Source organism: Alligator sinensis, unplaced genomic scaffold (genome assembly GCF_000455745.1).
Source record: "Alligator sinensis unplaced genomic scaffold, ASM45574v1 scaffold755_1, whole genome shotgun sequence".
Taxonomy (NCBI): Eukaryota; Metazoa; Chordata; order Crocodylia; family Alligatoridae; genus Alligator; species Alligator sinensis.
In genome coordinates, this window is record NW_005842955.1 from 112720 (window position 1) to 134847 (window position 22128).

The 22128-nt window shown below is 42.8% G+C and overlaps 1 protein-coding gene across 1 annotated transcript in view; it reads right to left on the reverse strand.

The window, feature by feature from the left end:
* The window catches only part of LOC102378994 (partitioning defective 3 homolog B-like), a 462493-nt gene that overhangs the window by 93123 nt on the left and 347242 nt on the right, over window positions 1-22128 (reverse strand). Inside the window, exons 8-10 of the mRNA XM_025192649.1 lie at window positions 17799-18157; window positions 9891-10030; window positions 8610-8738 (exon numbers count right to left, since the gene is read on the reverse strand). Coding sequence (XP_025048434.1) covers window positions 8610-8738; window positions 9891-10030; window positions 17799-18157 — 628 coding nt within the window. The remainder of the gene's footprint in view (window positions 1-8609; window positions 8739-9890; window positions 10031-17798; window positions 18158-22128) is intronic.

A 22128-nucleotide genomic window follows, 5' to 3' on the forward strand; every position in this document is an offset into this window, starting at 1 on the left:
TGCTGATTTATTAGCTACCATTGGAGAGATGCTAAAGAAAGCACCCCTTAGGCAGTCCATAAAATCTTGTCTGCCAGCTTCAAATCCAATCTGGAGAGATTTGCTCAAGCATATATTGAATTTTTCATAGATCTCTTCATGGCTATTATGACCAGAAGGGACCCTTTCAATAATATCTGATGGGTAAATGAACCAAGCCTGATAACTCTTGTAGATCATAAAGCACTATAACTGCCAATTGAATTTAACTATGGCCAAAGCAAATCATGATTTCAAGTAAATGCTGTAATTTGGATTACAGTACATACATATAAGGCCATATGATGAAGTATTTTCATTCCAGTTCATAAGTCTCCCGTATATTTCATGAAAGTGTCAACTCATTGTCAAGTCAGCTCTCTGGTACTGAAGCTGATCCTGCCAAACAAACATGTCTCATACACAGATGTTCTAAGGGTTCTTCATAGGTATTGAAAAATAGGCAGCGGCAGCCTGATATCCCAAATCCAAGTCATCACTGGATTCAATGTCCAGTGACCAGTGTTCAAGATCAACCTTTAAGATATTTGGATTCAAAGCAATACCAGATCCAGATAGATTTAATTCCTTTCACAACTTTTGACACATATTGTTGACTCTTGTTGTGGACTGACACACTGGCAAAAACTTGCTCTGTTACTACAAAGTGGTACAAAAATAATTATCCACTACAGAAAAAGACCTGCTCTCTAGTGAGTCAGAAAGGGAAATTAAATTGCTTGTGCCGTGGGGTTTCCTCTAAGTAGGGTGATTCCATAAAAAATTGCCAACTGTTCTAAAAAAATTTGCAGTTTTACTAATAATTTTAACTCAGTATTTCTAGTATTCTAACTATTCCCATAATTGCTGCCATTAGTACCACACATACTGAGATAACTGGATATTTTTAACTGATACAGATTGAAAAGTTTTAAGGTAGCCACTACATAAAATGCTCTGCTACAAAGATGTATATACATATTTCCATGAGTTGCTGCTTTCTAGGCTATTCCAGATCAATGGTGCTCACAAGCCCCAGAAGTGAGGCTCTCAGAAAAGAAATTCTTGTAGGAAAGGTGATTTTAGTATGTATATAGTTCATAAACTGCTTTGGGATGAATGTAAATGTAGATCATGGAAGGTTTTATCCCTACATAATGTACAAAAGAACACAGAGAAACTTAACAGACCATTCATATTGGCACATACATAGATATTTTTTACACGTAATACTTAAAAAAAAAATAATAAAAAAGCACAATATTTCAGGCAAGGAAGACATCCTCCTTCAGGCAAAGGATTTCAAGGTAGTGCAAAGAATTAACTCGAGAGAGGCTGAAACATACAAGTTAATCACATGGTTAGTGGAAGAAAGAGCCTAATTGAACTTACCTCTCACCATATTTCCTTCTATTCTGTATAGTTTACGTATAAAAGGAAGAATGCTGGAATTAAAGTCAGCGGTGACACTACACGAGGTCTTCTCCTTTCACCATTCGCTATAAAAAAGCCTCCCTCCTGCTCCCCCGCCCCCCTTCCTCCAAGAATCAGGGAATATGGTAAAAAAACAAATAAATGATGAACACAACTAGAACTGATGATTCAAAGCTATCTTTAAAATAACAAACAACTTACATGCAAAACTTAAATAATGCGTATGCCATGTCTTAAAATAAAGAAAAATGCACCTTAATCTTTCCAGTGCTTTATTATTTCTGACAAGTTCAGTGGAAGGGCATAATTCTGCCTTGCTGTATACACAGCCTGTAAGTTGAATGCTCATTAAAAATAACAAGAGCATCTTTAAAAGGCATTGCCCAAGGAATGCAAAGGAGCCCAGCACAGACTGGGTTAAGTTGCAGCCAGTTCCTATTTAAGAAGCTTAGCTTATTTTATTATTATAGAAAAAGAAGGAAAATTATCTTTAAATCATTTTTTAAATGATCACACTTTCTTCTGGGGAAAATAAGAGATGCACACATACTCATACATGATCAAAACGCCGCGTATACTTTCAGAATATGTTAGAACAGTAGCCGTAGTTTGATGTGTGTTCCATTTACTTTGATAACAGCTGGAAAACCCAACCCTGATCAGTAAGTCAGTCTTCTTTCTCTAATCTTTAAACTTCCTTTAGATGCTGAACGCAGTGTTACACAGTTTAAACCCAAATGCACCTTACAGAATCACTAATGAAAGGCCAGTCTGTAGTCTGTCGTAATGAAGCAAATCAAGATCATCCCTTGAGCTTTGTATCCAGCTCCTTACTCAGCTGTTAGATAGTCAACATCTGTCATGAATTACTCCCAACATCTGGCTAACTGGATAATAAGAAGGACAGTCTGTGGTTGGTCCAAATTCTACTTTACTGATCTGCTTCAATAAAGAAATCTCATAAGATCCTCTTATTCTCTTCCTGAGCAATGACACCACCACCCAGAGTGTGCTTTGTGTTTTATTTCATGTATAATACTCAAACAATCAGATGTCTATTAGAAGCTAATTTAGCTTGGGTTAGTGTCATATCATTCCCAATACACAGCAATCCAAAGCCTGCATTTACAGTATAAAATAATCCTCACCATTGAACACCACCAACAAGAGATTTGTGATAAAGTTATAATGCTCTCGATATCTATTTTTTTTTATCTGATAGCAATTTATCTCCATAAGATCAGAATGGCAAAACTCTCAAACAGCATTCTATCCAATTTAGTATCATTAAAATGTTCCTGGGTGTAGCCTTTCACAAGGTTTCTGGTAAGTCTTCTGGTAAAGTAATAAGAAGAGCAATGCAAACTCTTATGAGCACAGACTCTAGAATGCCACCTTTCATTATTTTCCTAATTACTATAGGGCCTAATACCAAAGCAGCTAGTATATTCTTTCTTGAGTTTACAAGAATGATAAAATAATTTTGCAACAAACCTTGAAGAGTAAACAATGCCCTTCAGTGCATGAGCTTCAAAGGAAGAGAGTTTGCTATAGAACAGTGGTTCTCAACCTTTGGTACCTTACGTATCCCCTACCAATCGACACGGCAAAAGTGAAACCAGAAGTCCCACCATGACACTTCCGGTTTTGCTGCTGCAAGCCGAGTCCCACTTTTTCCACCGCGGCCCAGGGCAAAGCAGCCTGCACGGGGCCTCCCTCCCTATCCCCCAGCACACTGACACCGGGGGGTGAAACCCTTGGTGTGCCAGATACCGTGGGAGGGGCAGCAGCCGAAACTTCTGGCCCGAGCAGGCAAAGACCAAAATGCAGCACCCGCATACCCCCGCCTGTGTCTCGCGTACCCCCAGGGTACCACAGGTTGAGAAACACTGCAGTATAGAAAGTCCTACCATAAGGATACCAAGTGTTGCAATTTAAGGCAGCTATAACAATCATTTCCTGTCCAATCTTATCTGCTGTGAAGAGACATAGAAGAGTCCAAGAAAACCAAGGTCACAAAACATTCAAATCACCTAAAACTTGAACTGAACTTAGGTACTCCAATAGTCAACCAAATGTAAAATTTGCTCTAGAAGCATCTATTGTTAAACTGGACGTTAAAGAAAACCCCAACTTTTTGTTGTGCTAGGCTTTTTTTTCCTCTTATCAAAAAAGTAGTGTCCCTTCCTTGGTACCAGAGGATAAGTCTAATATGGCTTTAATAAAATCAAAAAAACCTAACACATTACAACAGCAAAACCAAATCAACTAATATTGATATTTCAAACCTCTGCAGAGACTATTTTCAGATGTCTCATGAATTCCACCAATCACCACATTAATACCAACATCTGGTGGCTTAGCAGCATGGTAAGCCATGCTTCTGCAGTGAGCTACCAAACAGATGTTACAAAAAGGCTTCTAATTAAAACAAGTGGTTTAATAAAAGCATCTAGTATAAATGTGACATATTAAAATATTGTATTTCAGTTGACTAAGCTAAAAAGGACTTCAGTACTGTATTAGAAGTCACATGTTGTCACTGTTTTTACGAGGACTATTACCGGTGCCTCATTCTTTCACAGAGCCCCCTCTACACATGCAGAAAAAGGCGTTATTGGATCTAATGAGTGATCTACTATCATGCCTCTTTGCCATACCACATGTGCATGGCAGGAAGTGCAACTGTGGGACTGCACATTAGATCCAATCATGCCTTATTGGTGGTGTAGAGGGAGTCAGACCTTGGGCTCCACACGGGCCTGATCCTGGGCTCCACACGGCCACTGGGATTGAGAGTCCCACAGCTGATGGGTCTCTTGGTCCTAGCTGCATTACACACACAGCCAGGACCGAGCGCCCTGTTAAGTCCCTGTCAAGAACCTGTCATGCATGCAGCTGGGACTCAGCTGCATGCATGTGTCTGAGGGTACCCCCTAGCCTTGGGGATTGTGGCTGCTGTGATCCTCCAGGCCCAGAGGGTTCACGCACCCCTGAGACATGGGGATCACAGCAGCTGCAATTTTCTAGGCCCGGGGGTTTCACCTTGGGCACAGCGTACCCCTGTGGCTGGGAGCCCTGTCAGCTGATGGCTGCAGTTGCACGAGAGACCCTGCTACACATGCATATTAAAGTTCGACAGCAACCACCTATAAAGTGAACACACATTTTCAAGGTCTAACTTTATAGCTGGTTGGAGCTTTTTATTGTGTGATAGCTACTCTACATGATCTTAAGGGAATTGCATAATTAACCACTTAATTGCACAATACTTGTATAGAGGGGGGATAGAGAAAAAAAATCTAAATGAAGGTCAGATCTGAAGGACAAATTTGATCACCTTTTAGATTTTAATCATGGCAGTCAGATGTAAGCCAGCCCTTGAAAGAATATTTACTCTTTGCTGTAAGGCAGTGGTTGTAAACCAGGCGGCTACGCATACCCCTAGGGGTACTTAAATAGGTAATAAAGGGTATGCAGAATGAGCTGAACACAGCTCACCTATGCCCTGGGAAGTGCTGCTGCCTGGCTGCTCTGTTGGTGGCTTCACCTGCCCGCAGCCCATGGCCATCTGCACACCCTGGGCAGCAGCCACATCCCTGACAGACATTTCCCCCTTGCACCCCACTGAGGGCTAAGGATGCCCCAGCGGGGTGGGAAGGGACTAGGAGAACCTGGGGAGCATGGGGAAGTACAAGCCTGGGCCCCCACGGGGATGAGGCTCAGGGCTGCTGGGGGTACACAGCAGAGCACCCCACCCTGGGATCTCTGAGCCAGACACGCAGGGAGAGCCCAAAAGCCTCTGTTCCCCAACAGCCCCGCTCGCAGGGGCTCCTGGCAGTGGCTACAGGATGCACTGCCTGTGGGGCTCCTGCTGGCCTCTGGAGCTGTTGCGGTTGTGTTTCTGGTTAGAGCCTCACCACTAGCATGCACCCCCTTTCCCAGGCAGCTGCTCTGCCTTTGCCCAGTGAATGCAGGGGCCAGAGAAAGGTGCCTGCATGCAGGCGCAGATGGGTGCAGGGTTTTTGTTGCTGCAAGCAACCCAATTGTCTAGGCTCCCCACTCCGCACCCTGCCTGCACGGGGCTGCTCTGAGTCCGCTGCTCCTTGGGGCTTGTACCCAGCAGGGCAGCATTGCACTGCGAGGACAGACCTTGCGCTTCCCAGCTTCCCTGGGACTGTGGGGCCAGGCGAGGGGGGCACCGTGGGGCTGGCTGCAATATGGCCTCCTCCTACCAAGGACATGCTTATGGCACGCAGGTGAGAGGCCATCTCCTGCCGCTCTCCAGCACCCACCGCTGCTCCAGCCAGGTGGCTAGTCCTGCGCCTAGGGGCCTGTATTTGGAGGTTAAGTAGAGGTCCCATATTTTGGAAGCTAAGGTGGGGGGGAGAGGTGGGGAGGGGGCATATTTTGGAGGCTAACTTGCTTCAGGATTCAACAAACAGAAGATGAAGCCTTTTTATTCATGCCCCGGACTGCCTCGCTCAGCTCTGCCCTGCTCAGGGTTTCTCCTCTCCTGGGAGGGCTGTTTACTGTGCTTGGGGTGTGCAAACACACCCTGCATGGTGGGTGCTCGCGGGCACACAGGGCTGAGTGGTCTTCGTGGCATCATTAAAAAAAATATAGAATAAAAAAATTTGGGGGGCATTAAAAATATATATCTTTCTGGTTTTTCTTCTGCTATTAAGTGCGCCCGAAGAGCTGAGGCCAAGAGCAGGCTGCCTGCAGCAGCACCCTGCTGTCGCCTATCTGGAGCCTGCCCACTGATGAATGCCCCCTTGGGGGGAAGCAGGTATCTGAGCCCCGGGGCCAATCCTGACCTATCTCCGCTCTCACAGGGGAACAGGCCCTCAGGCAACGGGGACTGCATGGCAGGGTTAATGTGTGGTTCACACAAGTGAGATGGGAGGGAAGGGAGGCTGCATCTCCTGTACCGTGTGTGCATGAATGTGTGCAGTGGTGGCTCAGACAACCCAGGCCTGGGCCCAGCTCACCCGGCAGTGCCGTCACTGCAGCTGACATGCAGGGCGCAGCTGTACTGGGACTCATGGATACACTGGGGGGATGTGGCTCCATGGCGCACAATGTCTGCACCCAGTGCTGGTGCAGGTTGAGGAGCTGTCAGATGCGGCCGCCTGCACTTGAAGCCCTTGTGCACCTCCCCATGGGGTTCCCGCCAAGGCATGGCCACTTCCCCGCCTCAGCCACCCTCACAGCCCAGCAGCCCCTGCTGCCTTCCTGCCTCACCCTGCCATTATATTAATTAATATTAAATGCATTATATCAGTAATGCATTTAATGTTAATTAGTGCACCCTGCCTTATATCATATAATGGGTAACATTAAAAACAATTAAAAAAAAATATAAAGGGGGTACATGAGCTGAAACTTTGAGACAAAAGGGGTACACTTGTTAAAAAAGGTTGAAAACCATTGCTGTCAGGTTTAAAATGTAATAGTAGACAAGGGCTGCTGCAATTTCCAAAATAATAGTAGGACAGCAAAACATAAAACACTAACACTAAGTGGGAAAGGCATAGACACAAGAAGCGGTAAAAAATGCAGTGCATGCACACACAAAACATACCACAATGCTTTTCAAACAATATCATTTCCTTACTTAACCCACATAAACTAAAGTTGGGGTTTTTGCTTATTTGTATTTATTGTTTAAAACAAGTGTGAAAAAGAGCATTATCTTTGAACTTTGCTCCTATATATGTATATTTACTTAGAAACTTTGATTTACGTTCATACAAACTGTGAGTTCATAGTTGAGATTCTTTCTAAATAAAACCTTACCACAGCCTATATGGTTGGCTACTGTGGGAACCAATAACAAGTGATACTATTGTTTAATTAACCTGGAATGGGCTTAAAAGCATTCTGCTACTAATTTTTCCCTTACATAATTATTCAACCGAAAAGAAAAATGAAAACAAAAATAGATTCTTTCAGCACACTTTTGCTCTGGCTCTAGATCAGGGAGTGCTCTACAGGAAAAGTGGCCAGCTGCTGCAAAAAGAAAAGAGTCACATCACAGAAACTAACCTACTTAGGATTTCCGATTGGACATTATGCAAAGCACACTTTTTGCTCAATGAGGACCAACTGATAACAAGGAGACAAGAGGACAGCTGTAAGAAGTGTTTTGAGAAAAAACATACAGAAGGTGATTTGCAATAAGAGATGGTGTTAACTGGTTGTAAAACCAAAGGAAAAGCAATGATTTAATGAAGAGGAGAGGACTTTTGAAGTTAAAAAAATTCCAAACAATAAGGGCAGTTTGTTTTCTTCAAAGGAGAAGGAATATGAGACAAAAGCGGGAAGTGCTGTCCTTCCTTTATCCTGAGAATTCTCAACGACAGGTCAAGTATACTCATCAGTCAAGATAAGGAAGAAGAGACCAAAGGGAAGACCTTCTTGGGGAGGAAACGAGTACATATCAGACAACACCCTCTATGTTAATGTATTCCTCCCATGCATATTTAGGATAAAGGAGAATAAGGGTTCATACTCAAGACAGCACAAGGCATCTTATGAAGCATGTTTTTTGACAGAAGTACACTAGCCTGGTAACTCAATGTGAAATTAGACACATAAGCAGCTCTCAAATATTAGAACTGGTTATAGTCAGAGATTGACTGGTGAGGAAAGAAGGTTGTTCTCTCTTCTGCCTGAAAAGCCCTAGAAAATCCTAACTGTTACATCATCACTGCACAATTTGTGACCACAAGCACTCCTAATACAGACGATGCCTGTTTCTTAATAGTAGGGATGTTTCTGAAGCAGTCATTGATATGTAGAGAGCTTTTGAGCTACTAATGTCATTTGTCCAAGCAATTACATTTATCATATATACTTAAAAACTCTTAAAACCTAAAAAGGAATAATTTCGTTTTAGTCAGTCTCAATCTCATAGTTACATAATTCATTTACAGTACTCTCCTGTGAGTTATGCCTATGATATCACTTCTGGGATGAAAATCAAGTTTCATAGAATTGTATTAAAAATCAGTAAAATTAAATATAAATACTTCTCCAACACAAGACAATTACCATTTGCAGGCTTCTTAACCAACAACAGTTCGCTCACATTTCTTGGGTCAGTTTCTTAACACAGAACAATTCTATACACTTGGTAGAATAAACATTACCAGCTCTCGAGGCAGAAAGGCTTCCTCCTGGCGAGCTACAATCAGAGAAACAGTCTCCCCTTGCTTAGTACTCCTCAGCATAGCAACTAGCTCTTCTTGGGTCCTGCCAGTGATGTCTCTGCCATTCACCTAATGGATGCAGTTGGGGGAGGAGAGGGGAAAGAAGAGTAGAAAAATCACTGACGTTAGTGCACGCTAACCTTGACTTTCTGGCTACTAACAGACATCACATTTATCCCAGGAAAAAGCCTTTTGCCCCAGAACCATACAGATGTGCATGTCCAATATGTTGTTTCCAGTGCCTCTGAAATAGGCTGGATAAAATGCACTAATACTTTTTCCCCAGGATATCTTGTTCAATATCTGTATGGTTATTGTGATTTACCATGGACAAGCTTGTCAAGCCGTGTGTTCTTGCTGGGCAGCTAATGGCACAGGAGGACAATGTGGTTTGGAAGGGTAATGCATGTAACAAGGCTCTACTATACCAGTTTTAATTTAGGTCTAATCTTGCTACTATCAATCCCAAATCAAATGAGACGTCTGTTTATAGCCCTTTTCTGAACTGGGGAAGGTGTGGTTCACTGGTCTGAGAGCCAAGAAGTTTTAGCTTTGGTTCCTACGTGACTTGGGTTTGGCCATGCAAAAATCACTTAACCTCTTTGCTTATTTTCACCATCTGTTAGAGGTGGTTTATAGTACTTGCATACCTTGCAGGGGGTTTGTGAGGCTTAATTAGTTTGTAAAGCACTTTGAAGATGAAAGCACTAGAACAAGAGCTAAGGATTATTAAAACTGTTTACATTAAGAGCTCCTTGAAGTTAGTGAGTAAATATAGCCCCATAGATAATGATATTGTAAGTCAAAAGATGTCTAAAATTTTAGAACAGACAAAACTGAGCACAGCTGTTTTAAATGGGCATTTGAAAAACCTTCGTCATGCACACACAACCTTGGATATTATTGCAGCGGTATGATTTATTTTTTAAATTAATTTAATTACTTTAAAAAACTGGTTGCCATGTTCTAAAATCTCTCTTATTTGAAAGTCTTGAGAAACCACTTTTAAATGCATTTTTTTCCAAATGGTAGCACAATATATTCAAGTTAACAAGCAGTTTGAAAGCACTGTTCTTTTTCTCTTCCATTCCAGGGTCCTACGTATAGTGTTTAAATTAACAAGACATTATAATTATTTGATCAGTAGTAAACATAAGAGCCAATAAATAGCACTTAGGAATGAAAATGACAGGAATATTTGGTATTTCAAGTGTTCCTAACCTCCAGTAGCCTATCTCCTGACTGTAGACGGCCATCTTTTACTGCTGCCCCTTTTGGCAATATATTCTTCACAAAAATGGGACCAGGGCCATGTACTGAAGAGTCCCTGGTAACCACAGTGAAGCCAAGTCCTTCAGGACCTAGGGAACAACGAGAGAAGGCTCATGGTAAATCTCAGTAAGAATATGACAATTATCAAAAGAGCTGAACAGTCAACATAATAACATAAGTATCTAGTGCAGTCAACAAGAACAAACTACAATATTTTTGGATTAGCTATGCTCTCATCTAAAACTTTATTAAAGTTCTCTGTAAACAGAATATTCTCATAAATATTTTGTGTAGAGTAGTAAACAGCAAAGAAAATTACTGTAAAATTATGTGAATTAGTAATGTAAGTACAAGAAAGCAGGGACAGATCCAGAGGGTCTGAAGTGGTGCAGTCCCATTTTGAACCAAGCTGTGGGAGCAGCAAATGAAACTTTTTAAAAAATGTCCTTGAAGGAATTAAGAATTCCACCCCCTACCCTTCCCATCTGTGCTCAGTAGCGCATCCCTCTTCCTGTCCCGTTTCTCTGCCCACTGCTGTTACTGTCACCAGATATGTTCCTGCCTCACTCTAGCTGGGCTGCATGGGAAGCTGGGCTCAGCCAGGTACAGCAACATGTGGGTTCCTCCTCCCTGCCTGATCCCTCCAGGTGTTTCTCACCAGACTGGGAGTAGGCTCAGTGACGGGGAACCCAATTACTGCCACTGCCCCCTCCCTGTGCACCCTGACTGGAGTGGGACAGGAATGGCTTAGGAGCTTCCTCCCATTCCCAGGTTAGATGGGGACAGTGGCAGCATGAAAGAGAAGGGTGATGGTGTAAAAAATGCACGGGAGTATGTGCTCTTACCTGATCCAGGGATTTTAAAATGTCTCTGGCTGCTGCTTCTGTGGTGTATGGTCTGGCTCACCTTGGTCTAAGTGTGTGGAAGCTGGGAGAGAGGGTGCAGTCATCCCTGCAGCACTGGTTGTTGGCCAGTTGCTGCTTCCACACCCCACTTCCATAATCCTGGATCTGCCCATGCAGGAAACAGGGATCAACTAACTTCATATCCAGGTCATAGTTAGGATCCCAAAATGCATGGCATTATGTTTCAGGGATGTATGTGGTGGCTGTGTTGGTCTGAGACACAAAGAAATGCAAAAGTCTAGAACTCTTGGTTCCAAAATGATACCTTTTATTAGATTAACTGAGAAATTGCAAAAAAAAAAAAATCTTTCTCTGCAAGCTTTTGGGCTCATGTGCCCTTCACCAGGCTCAGGGAAAGTTCAAGCTGGTAAAAAGTCCCCATATGTAGGAAATAAACTTCATTTTTGCACAGAGGAATCAGAAGCTGGAAAACTGTCCTTTTTATCATCTTGAACTTTTGGAACCAAGAGTTCTAGACTTTTGCATTTGGAATGATGTTGAAACTTCACTTAAATCCAAGTTTTAATATACTAATTACATGTTGGCAAAATGAGCAAGATTTAACTGATGCAATAGCCAACATCTATGAAAAAAGTAATGCTGAATGATTCTTAATTAGAAATCTATATACAACAGATTTTTCATTTGTCTGGAGAGGTCCCAGAAGCTCCAAGTATTAAAGATATACCACATACTCAAATACTTATGAAAGACTACAATGGTGTTGTTGCATGCTGGCACTGATGACTATGCTTCAAGCTCTCTCTCACTGATTTTAGAAAATTTCACAAAACTTCAAGTGATACTTAGACTAAGTGCAGACATGTGGTGGTGGTGGTGGGGGGAATGGGAATGGTAGTTCAGGTTCAAAATGGCCACCCAATGTAACTTAGTTTGCCCCAGTATGCACCTCACCCTAAGACTCAATCTCAGTGATCAGAAATCAATCTAAACCTGTAACTGTATAGAATTTGCATTCACAGACCCATCTAAAAATTGTGGAACCTTTTTTAGGATAGACCTGGATTGATGCAGTATCAGACTTAATTGATCTAGGTTAGACTGGGTCACAGAACTTCTGTACAGTTACCCGTGCAGCCCCAGGGCTAGGAAAGCCCAGCCACTGGCTCCAGCCCCCCAGGGCGGTACTTTTCACTTGGACCAGACAACCCCACATCCCCAAACCTCCCATCCTGCATGCTGCTCCAGGTGCCACCAGTTTTATCATTGCTCACTGCTGCTGGAGCTGAGCAAGTAAATCCCAGTGGAGGGAGAAGAGGGGAGGGAGATTCACTGGGGGGGAGGGGTTCAGGGGGCTAAAAATAGCCCCTGGTTTCCCCCAAACTCCCCCAAGGACCCCGCAAGGGGTCCCCCTTTATTTAGCCCCCCTGATCCCACCAAACCCTCAGGGGACTAAAAATATCCCCTGGCTCCCCCCAAGCCCTCCTGAGCTTCCCTGATTCTGCCAAACCCTCCTGGACTCCAGCAACCCCCCCCACAAACCCCATCTGCCTCCTGAATCCCTCCTATGGATCCTGCCTGTCCCCGCATTCTCTCGCAGATCCTGCCTATCCCCCCATGCCCCTGCAGATGCTGTCTTCCCCCCCGCATTCCCCCATAGAAGTTGCCTGCTCCCTCATTCCCCTATGAACCCAATCCCCCATGAGCCTGCTTGCCCCTCCCTTCCCCCAGCACCCCCATGATCCTCCCATCCCAATTTACCTTAGATTGGTTGGCCATTTTAAATCCACTTTAGCCTCCTTCTAACCTCCCTGAATGTCTTCACTTCACCTAAATATTTATGTGATCTTCACAGATCTTTCAAATGAACAAAGGAAAGAAGATGGTAATGGTGAACCACCTACTAGGTAAATGGGGTGTGTAAGATAGAAATGGCTGGTTTTGTGGAACACTGGTCTATAACTGTATGGTTTCCATCTCTCAGTAAAAAAAAGGAAACTACCTTTAGGTTCCTGTATAAACTAACAACGAAAGGAGTGGAACAAATAAAGAAAATGAGCACTTGTTTAGCACAAAAATCAAGATGTCTAGACCAAAAATTAATCAAAATAAGATTGTTTTAAATTGCCTATGCACTAACGCTAGAAGCCCATGTACTAAATAAGAACTGGAATTTACAAAAGTACATTGTGCCTAGGTAGTACTATTGAAAACCTAGTGAGACAAGTTGTACGCTTAAAATATTAAAATCACTAGTTACAACCAACACTCGCTCAGGCAAAAGGTGATGGTGAGTGGCACTCATAATCAAAAATGGCATTACTTGTTTATGCGTCTACAACTTGGAAGCTAAGGACCCTGAATGCTCATAGGTCAATGTTTCAACAGATAAAGAACAAGATGGAGATCTAGTCAGTATCTGTTGTAAACCACACATCACATGAAAAAACAGGATGACTTCATTAAGAGCCTAACTTTAATGTGTAGGGGGACTTCAGTAGGAGTGACAGGGCCTGGAGATCGCATGTTGTCACTTCTAGAAATGATATATGAAAATTTTGTAATTCAAAGAGTGTTACTTCTAACATAGGTGAAGTCTATATCAGACCTAACCTTGACATATAAAGATGACTTGATCTCAGAAGTTAAAAAAGCAGTAGTTTCGTAGGTGCAAGAGAGAATGAATTGATTACATTTATTAATTGTAAATGAAATTCCCAGCCAGTTTTAAAAGAACCAATTTCACAAAGCCAAAAACAATTATGAGTCAGATCAGCTGGGAGAAATAATTTAAACAGAAGAATGTGAATGCTAATTGGGATTGGTTTATAAACATTTAACTGTGTGCCACCCAAAAAGTCACTGAGAAATTAGGCTGCACCAATTAAAAACCATCCTGAAACAAAAGGAATCCTAAGAATGATATTGGTCAAATATTGGATGGAAATAGTAGAATTGTCAATACTTACGCAGAAAAAGCAGTGCTCTCCAATAAATGTTTCTTTGCTTGAAAAAAGCCACAGGATATATTCATAGCATATGATGTTGATGGAATACTTTCCATACGATTTAGTAACAAAGGAATATGTTAAGTAGTTGCAGAGATTTTTTAAATCAGCCAGTCCAGATAATTTGCATCAAAAATTATCAAAACAGCTGGCTAAGAAGCTTTCTGAAATGTTTATACTGATTTTTAGTTAATTTTGGAACTCTGGGAAAATTCTAGAGAAGAAGTTCCAGAGACTTGAAGAATGTTAACAGTGTATCAACATTTAAAAATGGTAAATAAGATGGTCTGGGTCATTATAGACCTATCATATTAACACACATACTGGATAAAATAATGGAATGGTCAACATGGGATTCTTATTAAGAAAATTGAAGGAGGGGAATATAATTGATGCTGATCAACATGGGTTTATGGAAAATAAATCTTTGCAAAATAACTTCTTATGAAATTACAAGTTCGATAAAGCTAAGTGTTCAAATATCATATTTGAACCATATGTGCCATATACATTTTGATTAAGGAACTAGAACAGTAAAAAAAAATTAACCTGGGTCCTATTAAAAGAATTAAAATTAGATTAATAGATCTCAAAGGGCAACTACAGACAGGGAATTCTATTTTAGGCCATATACAGTCATTCAATTTCTACTGAGAGAATCACTCAGTAGTAAACAAAGCGTGCAGACGTTTAAGTTTTTTCTCTCAGAGCAAAAATGGCCATTCCAAGGAAAAAAAACCTGGGAACAACCAGGATTAAATTGCTTCTGGGACAGTTTCTCTCAGGAGACTGAACATCTGAACACTTTTTCCCAGCTAAACTTTGAGTTATAGGGAAAGATGCTTCCCAAGACCAGGACTGCCTAGTCTGGAGAAGGCATGGGACAGCCTCCCCACCACTGCCTGTAGATGGAAAGGGAACCCCAAACTGGTGTTCCTGGAGTGAAAAGCAGGCAGGGGATTTGCCATGCTGTTCCCTCTGCTCAGCTCCTGCCTAATTCCGTGTGCTACCCCTGAATCCCCCAATCAGTTTGCAAGCCAAACTCCCAGCCATGCTAGTTTCCCCTTACATCCCCCAACCACTCAGCTGAATGTTGGGGACGGTGATTTAAAAGCCAGAGGGACCAAGAACCTGATGTGGAGACTTTCCTCAAGCCCATCTCCCAGTCCTGTCAGATTCCCCAAGCCCAGCTAATCCATGGCAGACTCTGTAGGAAGCCTTCTGGGACATGGCTATTCTGGGGCATGGCTATTCCTCTTTGGGGAGAACCAGGAGGGCTCCCACATCAAGAAAACGTACCTCCCTGCTGATCAGCTGATCAATGGGATGTGGGGGGAGCATTCTTCTGGGGTGGGAACCCCCCAACCCCTCTCTGTCTGTGGTAGCTGCTGTCTTTTAGTGCCACTTGAAAGTACTAAATGTGCTCCCTTAATGATAGGGGTGGCCCAGAGCACAGCTCTCTGGTGCTCCTGCCTGGAGGAACATATGTACAGTCCAGTGCTCAGGTTATTTTGCTACCAGAACAATTTTTTTTCTGGTAGAAATGAATATCTGTATGCATGCTTAGACTATGTGTTTCTAATGTGTCCCTGCAAGTGTTAGTTCTTGGCCTATACTATTTTAGTATTTTTATGAATAACTTATAGATATCATAATATAATTTATCAGATGACAGTCTGTGGGAGCAGTTAACAATGAAACAAATGTCACTGATACTGGACTACATGCTAAGCTGAGTGCAATCAAACAGTATGTGCTTCATAATGGCACAATGTTAAGGACACAGGATATAGGGGATTCTGTTCTGGAAAGCAATCAGTCTGAAAAAGCAGTTATTTGGGGCAGTGATTCTCAACCAGCATGCCACAGCACCCTGGGGTGAGGGGTACTTTGAGAACTTTTCAAGGATACTGCAAGGTACCACACAATGTTAGCACTGTTAGGTATACACACATAATTCGCAAGAAAAACCCACAGATTTCAAATAGGAATTCAAAGTTTTAAAAGCAATATGAACTCATAGTGGGACATTACGTTTAAAATGACATAATCCTTAGATTCACAGGAGAATTTTAAGTACATGTAAAGAGATTATATTACCTCTGTATTTGGTACTGGCTGTTACCAGTATAGCATATCCATTTCTAGCATTTACAATTCAAGAAAAAGGAGTAAATTCAGAGAATAACCGCAAGAATGATTAAAAGATTGGAATATATATGTTACACTGAGTACATCTTTACAAGATGCTGACTGCGCAGTAGCTGAATAATACTGTGCAGTAGCGTGTCACAGCACGGAAAGTGTCAATATGCTACTGTGCAGTATTATTAGGCTACTGTGCAGTAGTGTCACTTAAAAGACATTTGCTGGAGCTACTGTGAAGTAACTCTGGTTACTGTGCTTTTATTTAGTACTTGTATAAGCAAGTACTAAATAAATGCATAGTAACTACTGCGCAGTAGCGTCCCTTGTAGATGTGACCAGTGAGAGACAAAAGGACTCTGATTTATTTACTATATCAAAAAGAAAAGTTAAGGGGTGACTTGATGTATAGAATTACCTACATAAGCAAGAGAAATGCGCTAACCAAGTGCCCTTTCTTAGTATAGCACAATGGCGCCTAACCTTTTTGCCCCAAAGGCTGGATGGATGGTGCCTGGATCCATCTGGTGGAACCAATCCAGTGTGTGGGGCCCGATTCACCATGTTAAAGGGACGGGGGGCAGCCGAGCCCTGATCCAGCAACACAGGGGGAGGAAGCATGGCCCAACCCCAACCTGACCAGGTGGGGTTGAAGAATTTTGCAGCAGGGGAGAAGTATCAGTATTAATTGCCACTGCTCCCCTGCTGCAAATTTCCTGACCTCTGGGGAGCCCTAGGAGTGAATGCTGTGAATCTGTAGGCCAGAACTCTCCCACAGGCTAGGGGTTGAGCACCCCTGGTTTAGCAGACAAAAACATGACAAAAATATGAATCTATTAATTATATATACGTGTTTTAAATCCCACCTTCTGAAGTCCAGTGGCTCTGTAGGGCTGTACCAAACTTTGTTAAATGCCACTGTTACACTTCATGTACTGGCTGGACTGTTACAGTAATTTTAGGCCACATTTCTTACTCCTTCTACATCAGGAGTGTTCAAGACTCAGCCCACTGGCCAAATCCAGCCCATATAGCCAAGGCATCCAGGCTGTGGGGATCCCCATGGGCCAGAAAATTTGCCAGTGGGGGAGTGGTGGAAACTCCATGGGGCTAGATACAGCCCCACCCAGGCCACTTCCCATGTAGTGGGAGCAAAGCTAGCCTCCCCTCCCCGCCACGTCTGGATTGGGCTGGAATGCTCCATGTTCCCTCCAACCTTACCCCACATACCACATGCCCGGATTTGAGCCGCTTCACCCCTCTGGGTGTCCAGTTTGGGCCTGCTCTGCCACCTCCCCACCAGATGTCCAGATCAGGGCCAGTCTGCTACCTGTTCCCCAGGTGGACTGGTTAGGGTTGCATTGTGTACCTCCCCAAAGCCAGATCAGGCTCTTGTTGCATCGGGCCTGTGTACCATCCTATGGATAGACCTGGCACTGCCCACCTGGCCCACGGGGCAAAAAAATTTGGGCACCACTGTTCTAAACATACATTTCCTCTTCTGATCTTTTCTTATTATGCTGCCTCACTATCACCAAATAAGCACCTTTACTAGCTAGAGGCATGGAATTATTCTATTCCTTACCTGTTCTTCTTGTTTCTCCTATTTTATGTAAACCATTCTCTCTCAATGAGGTCCAAAATAAGATAAAACAGAGTAAAACATATTTGACAAGAGTGACCAGTGATGTATTGGAACAATTTTGTTCATCTTTTCCTAAAATATTAATAAACTAAACTACATGAGCATTCATGGCACTGTTTAAATAAAAGTTACAACATAAAAAAGACAGCATGCAATATTAACAGTACATCATGGTTAACTGTTGAAACTTCACCTTTCTTGAGGTCTATCTTTATTCTCTTTGCATGTTTTTTGTTGCCAAATCCCAGCAGAGGAGACAGTGATGGTGAGGATGGTTTCCTTCCCAACCTTGGCAAGTTAGGACTTTTGGTTTGTTGTAGTGTTGCCTGTACACATGTGTCCAGGCTGTTCATACCAGAGAGATCAACTGTTTTCATAGCTGGTTTTGGATGAACAGGTGGTGGAACTTTTGTTTTTGGAACTCCTTCCTCAGTATCAAGCAAACAAAGAGGAGCAATGACAGACTTTTCATATGCCTCACGGTTATATGGAGGAACCACTTCCAAGATGACACTCTGAGATTTCATTGCCTGGCGAAAGATATCCTGAGCCCTTTAAAAGAAAAGCATGAAAAACAGACACGTCAAAACTAGAAAATCTGGGTTATATTCAGGGATGTCTCTCTGCATCCTTGAAAGTATCTAATTATTTATGAACAAAATTTAGGAGTGAACTATTAAACTTCAATATACAATGGCCCTTGTTCACCAGTGGGCATGCCATACGATGCAAGAGGCTGCTATGAAAAGATGTTTATTGCACTATTGTTTATTGGTGCTGAGTGTGGAGGAAAAGCAGCCCCTTGCCCGCCGCCCTGTGCTGCAGCTGCTCACAGCCCGCTTCGGGCTGACGGTGCCTGCTCAGGACAGCCCCACACAGGCTGTGAGCAGCTGCAGCAGGGAGCACCGGCCACGGGGTGGGCAAGGGGCTGCTTTTCCCCAGGGTCCTTCCCTGCCTGGGGTCTTCCCCTGCCCTTCCCCACCCACTTACCTGAGATTCTGGCACAGTGCAGCCACATGGTCCCAGGCCAGAAGCCCCTGCTGGAGCTTCTGGCTGGCGGGGCAGGGCCAGGCGGGCCCTGCTGTTGTGGCAGCCCACCGGGCTTCCCCTGGGTCCTACTTCCCCTGGTTCCTGTCATTTTTGACAGGAACCAAGGACAGATAAATTTTAATTTTCTAAATTGTTTAGGGGCCCCACGGGCCGGATAGAATGGTCTCGAGGGCCAGATCTGGCCTGCAGGCCGTATTTTGCCCACCCCTACCCTACACCTTCCCTCCCTGCCTCCTGCAATATACAAGAATAAGACTTCATTTTGAGTTATTATGTGATCACCTCTATATACATGATGCAAACACACAAATCAGGACAAAGATTGTTTAAAAATAAAATTAAAACATGTTATTGTGGACTGTAGATTTTTTAGTATATAATTTTTTTTTTCTGGTTCCAAGATGGCAAACCCCCTTCCCAAAAGGAGAACTTCTGGGGCAAGGACAGGGACTTTTGGTGACAAAGGTCAGAGGTTAAGGGGAGGGACTTCTTGTACAAAGATGGCAACTAAGGGGCACAGCACCTGTCAAGGAGCAGAGCTACCCTTGAGGCCCTCAACCCTCACCAAAATTCATGAACTGGTCCTCCAGCTGAAATAATTGCCTACCCTTGGACCATACTTCTCAAAAAAACATAGGTAATTAGGTAATTAACTATCATGGTAACTCACATAAGAGCTTCTTCTTGAATTACTCATCAAAAGATATAAATAAACTTTTTTATGTATAACACAGATGGTGACTAATTTGCTAGAGATAGTTACTAGGAATCTACTTAAACAATTACCATAAGAGCACCCTGCACATGTTCAAATCAGTTTCAATAGCTCAGTGTTGGAATGGAAAAACAAAAGCTGCCTTACAAATGTCCATGACAGGTTATTTCTTAGAGAGGCTATTGAGGTACTTAGAGCTCTGAAAATGGGCTAAGATTCATAACAGTAAGAATATTCCAGGCAGTCCATAACACAATTTAATAACCAACTTTTGAGTCTTTCAGCTGAAACAACCTGATCCTAATCCTTCTGTCCATATTATACCAATAACCTGGGAAAGACTCTGAAGTGCTTCATTTCTGTCCGTCTACATAAACAAGAATGCCGTCCAAAGCACATAAATGTTCTCTTATTGAGAAGTAGGCCCTAAAACCTGGCCATCAAGGGCATAAGAGTATATAGAATCTCTATGAACAGATACCATTACATGCATGGAATGAGAACACAGATAGACCTGATTTCTTGCACTTCAGCAGCTATTCTGGAGTATCTAGGGGTATTTCTACATATGTATGCATCACTGTGCCAGGCACTTTAAAAACCGCTCGGCATTTCCTCAAATGCATTTCTATAAATGGCAAAATGTGCGTTAGCGCTAAGAAAATTGTGGTGGCACGCTTTTGAACTAAAACACGTTGAAGGTGTTTTAGTTCAAAAGTGCGCTACCATTTTCTGCTTGCTAATGTGCATTTCGCTGTTTATACAAATGCACATGATACAATGCTGGGCACATCATTGTGCTCGTGTGCTTCTCTGCTCTGATGTGCTGGATTTGTGGTGTGTTGGAACAGACAAAGTTATGTGTATATATGCCCTAGGACATTATCCCTGAAAGAAGACAATTTATGGTCATGGACCATTATTTTGCCAATTACCCTTTATCTGGCAGAATTTTTTCTGCTATAGCTGAGGATGTTTTGGACCTCTGAGAAACATGATTTTTCAAATGTCATTATGCACCCAAAGCTGTGAGGTGGGGAGTATGTGGATCAGGATGCTGGCTTTTTCCATGGTTTTGTAATACTATGTTTGGAAGCAGTACAAAGTAACAGAGTTGGCCACAGAAGGTTTGGAAATTTTAGTACCAAAATTCCCCTGGTGAGGACAAGGCTATCATGTTATTTTTTAGTACTTCTTCACTGAGCTTCCTGGGGATTCTTGGTATTAACAGAATCAAAGGAAATCCATGGCGAAAGAGTAAGAAGCATGAAATAAGGAATGCATTATGGCAGAAGGTTTCTCATCTTCTCTGGAGAAGGAAGAATGACAGTTCTTGTTTTCCTTGGCAAAAAATAGGTCCAAAGCAGTGAAACTCCACTTGAGAAATAGCGAACAAATACTTTTGTCATTTGGAGACCATTTGTGGTTTTTTTATAAAGTTCCTGCAGAGACAATCTGTCAGTACATTATGAATTCCTAGAAGGTGAATCACTTTTGGGGGGATTTGGTGACATTAAAAAGTGTGTTATACTACCACTTAAAGCAGTGTGGATATTGCTTTTCCCTGTACATTCACATTGCACATACTGCTACTGTTGTCTACCAAGGCTTATGCAATCAAGAATGGAAACTAGGCCCCCCTCTACATATTACATGCATCAGACAATTAGCAGGTTAACTGCACAATTTGTTAAGACTGAATTACCAGGCTAACTGCAATTCGTTTAGACTGGCTACACTTGCAAATTAACTATCATGCCATATAAAGGTCCAACCAACTATATAGTTACAGTGGGAAAATGTGTACCAACTTAACAGCTGGTTTCTATCCACCTTTAATTTGCGTGTGTAGCATAGCTATGTCCCCACAGCTGGGAGCCCCATCAGCTGACAGGATAACTCCCATCTGCAGCAGGAGCCTGAGATCACAATTCGGTGCTACCCCTATGTTACGCCTCAGCTCTGTGTTCTTGGGCAACCCTGGCACAGGATGCAGTCTGTCTGACTCACAAGGACTCACCCCCCTCCCTCCCCTCCTCTACATAAACAAAACTGATTAAGATGCAGTGAGAGACACACCTAAGACCCTCCAGATAAGGGTGACAAGAGTGAAACAACTGCCCTAGGTCTCATTTGCATCCGAGATGGAACCAGATGACCATTCATTTACATGAGAGATGGAGAACAGAAAGCCTGAAGCAGAGACTGCAGTGAATTCTGGGACCAGAGAAGCAGGGGAGCACTGTATGATGGGGAATCTGTGCTCCAAATGCTAATCAACCCATGTTCACACACACCCAGCTCAGCATTTATCAGACCAATTCTAATCTGGATTTACTAAGGACTTCCCCCCCACCCCAGACACAAACACACCTCTAAGTTTAATAGGCATCTCGGGCCGTACATTCCCCGGTCCCACTATGGGAGGTCTATTTAAACTTGATTGACTAAAGCTCGGTTGCTGGGTTAGGGAATGCTGAGGCAAAGAGACCGAGTCAGAGGGGGCATGGGCAACATTTGAACAATGGTTAAGGGTTCATCACAACATCCAGCCCGTTGGAACCCTAATCACAGGTGTTGTCATACTTTTCCCAAGATGTCTGGTGGGAGTCCTCTCCACAAAAGGTTATGAGCACCCCAATAATTGCTTTAAGTCTGTTAAAAGACTATAGTAAGATCTGGAAAAGTCATGCGAAGCAGAGGCTTGTTCACAGCAAGTAAAAATCCAAAATCCTGATGCTGTAAGCTATCTATTGTT